Source organism: Anneissia japonica, unplaced genomic scaffold (assembly GCF_011630105.1).
Source record: "Anneissia japonica isolate Jap-2015-1 unplaced genomic scaffold, ASM1163010v1 scaffold287790_len634930_cov199, whole genome shotgun sequence".
Classification (NCBI taxonomy): domain Eukaryota; kingdom Metazoa; phylum Echinodermata; class Crinoidea; order Comatulida; family Comatulidae; genus Anneissia; species Anneissia japonica.
The window spans coordinates 548,563-551,109 of NW_022748191.1; the positions used below are offsets into that span (position 1 = coordinate 548,563).

At 36.1% G+C, this 2,547-nt stretch overlaps 1 protein-coding gene across 3 annotated transcripts in view; it reads left to right on the forward strand.

Moving 5' to 3' along the window:
• LOC117120691 (tudor domain-containing protein 7-like) overlaps positions 1–2,547 on the forward strand; it is a 33,513-nt gene that overhangs the window by 25,514 nt on the left and 5,452 nt on the right. For all 3 annotated transcript variants that reach the window (XM_033265723.1, XM_033265725.1, XM_033265724.1), the window contains exons 23-25: positions 577–795; positions 1,307–1,416; positions 2,227–2,533. In XM_033265723.1, the coding sequence (XP_033121614.1) occupies positions 577–795; positions 1,307–1,416; positions 2,227–2,533 (636 nt within the window). The remainder of the gene's footprint in view (positions 1–576; positions 796–1,306; positions 1,417–2,226; positions 2,534–2,547) is intronic.

A 2,547-nucleotide genomic window follows, 5' to 3' on the forward strand; every position in this document is an offset into this window, starting at 1 on the left:
AGATGTGTATAAACACGCGCGTGTATACATACATGTGCGTGTGTATACGTATATATGCGTGTATATGTATATATATATATGTGTATATATATATATATATATATATATGTGTATATATATATATACATGTGTATATATATACATACATATGTATATATACTTTTCAAGTTATGTATCATGCATAGGAATGTTGATGCCTGCAAGGCTTTGGTCTGTCATTGTAGTGGCATCAACCTTGGTAATTCCCAATGCATGAAGGCAGAGCTGGAAAAAGTGCGCGACTGGCAATCGGAGGCATTGACCCTTAACTTTTTTAATTTAAAAATCACAATTTAATGCATAAATATATAATATATTTTTGCTTGCTCCAAACCACAAAATGTACTATTGTTTCGCTATAATAGTGTAAAGCTAACATTTGTTCCTGGAGGCATTTGATCAAGATAATTTTCATGGTTGGAGGCACAAAAAATTTTTTCCACGCCTGCATTAAGGTACCAAAAGTATTGAAATCATGTCTACAAATATATCATGAGTTTTCTTAGTATATTTTTTCTTTGTATATTTTGAATCCAGGTAGGCATTAAATTTGTGGATTATGGAAACACAGAAATCGTGTCCATGACATCAATACGTGAACCAATGATTAACAATACAACTTTGATCACATTACCATATCAAGCTGTGCCGTGTGTCCTAGAGGGCGTCCCACCTGCTGACCATCGCTACAAATGGGGTTCTTATGCTTCTTCATGGCTCTTTGACCTGTTAGACAATAGACCTGTTAGTATTGAGGTATGTATAGCATGTAGTGTGTGTGTTCACAATGTGAAAAGTACCTGTGATTTGTCTACTGAATTTAAACTTTCCCATAGGCGAACTACAAACATTGGTCACAGAAAATGCACTTCTGTTGTGATTGCATTTTTCAAACCATCAGCACCGTCTGTATTAACAATTCAGGGAAGACATTTTATTACATGCAATTGTGTAAAATAAAATTGGTTTCAGCAATTGGTCAATTATCAATTACATTACAACTCGTACTTAAAGGAGCCGCTACAAATTTTCCAAGTATAAATTCATAAAATATAGTTTGAATACATGAATAGTAAATTACTATAGTACATTATGTTAGTACTGGCTAACAAGATAATTTTCATCATAATACAAATGCAATTAAAATTTTAATGAAACCTTTTTAACCTGCAGCCTACCGTAGATGCAAAGTGCCATGGGCATTTTGGCAGATACAAACACTATACAAATCCCCAAATAATTATTTTCTTTCCCTCCTTGTTTGTAGGTAGTGCGTGGTCAAACCAAAGACAAAGCAGCCAGTGTGATAATTACCACAGTTGAGAATCCGATTGTAGTAAACGATAGCATGATTGAGCTAGCTGATGAGCTGTTTCTGTAAGTATTTTGAATTTTTGTAGGAGCTACTATAGTGAAGAGGCATTGTTGTTACAACTGTTAAGATAATAGGTGTTGGAGCTTTTTTTTTTTTTAAACCAGCACAAATTCATTTGGATTTATAGTAAATTTTTATAATATATTTTGGAGAAAAACTTTTTTTTGTCCATTGGAATTTGAACCCAAGCCCTTCCGATTACCGTTTGGATACTCTACTAACTGCGTAATGAGGCCAAGGCCTAGTTCAGACTAGGTGGATAAACCCGGCTCAACTCACCGGGTTTATCCACCTGCCAGTCTGAACTAGGTGGCTGTATTCCTATAGTAACAAGGCCTAGCGCACCACCATGTTTAACTTTTCTAAGCCGCTTTAATCGTTGCAGAGGGTCTTGCATTGACTTTGTATGACGAAATGACCAATCAGCATTCAATTACGTACGCTGTAAGCGAGCGTACGTTTCGCAAGCAATGTTTTGAAACACGTTTCCTGGTTACGGTTCATTATTATGCAAATTCTCGTCAGGCTTAACCCGCTATTCTGAACGCCCGGCAAAGTTAAGCCGGGCTTAACTCAAGCCTGGCTTATCTCCAAGTTTGAACGTAGCCCAAGTGTGTATAAGACGCCCTTAGGTTTCTTCCATTAGGTGACGTTTTTTTTCATGATATTGCATAGTACGCAATGAGTATCATAAAAGCACATGCCAAATTTTAGCAAATAAATAAAAATATCTGGATTTACATCATACATTATAATCTCAGGATCACTTTCTATTTTATTTGTTTTGTTCTCAATTTGCTTTATCAATAAAGGGAGGAAAAATATACAGTTGATATTAAAGACATTTCACAAGCAAAAGACAATGCAATAGAGAGTGCAGACAGCAATGCCAACATAAGCAAGTTGACAGACGATGAAGCTGTGGATATTGTAAAAATTATAGCCCAAGTGAACATCAACCCTGAAAAACAGCTGAGACGACCATCATTAGACTTGCAGACTTCTCCAACATCAAGTTTGTTGAAGAGGTTGCCGATGCCGCCGTCACTCGAGATCCCAGGAGTGGGAGAATACTGGGATGTAGTCATCAGCAATGCTAAAGATCCATCTCATTTTGTGGTACATTGTTTATA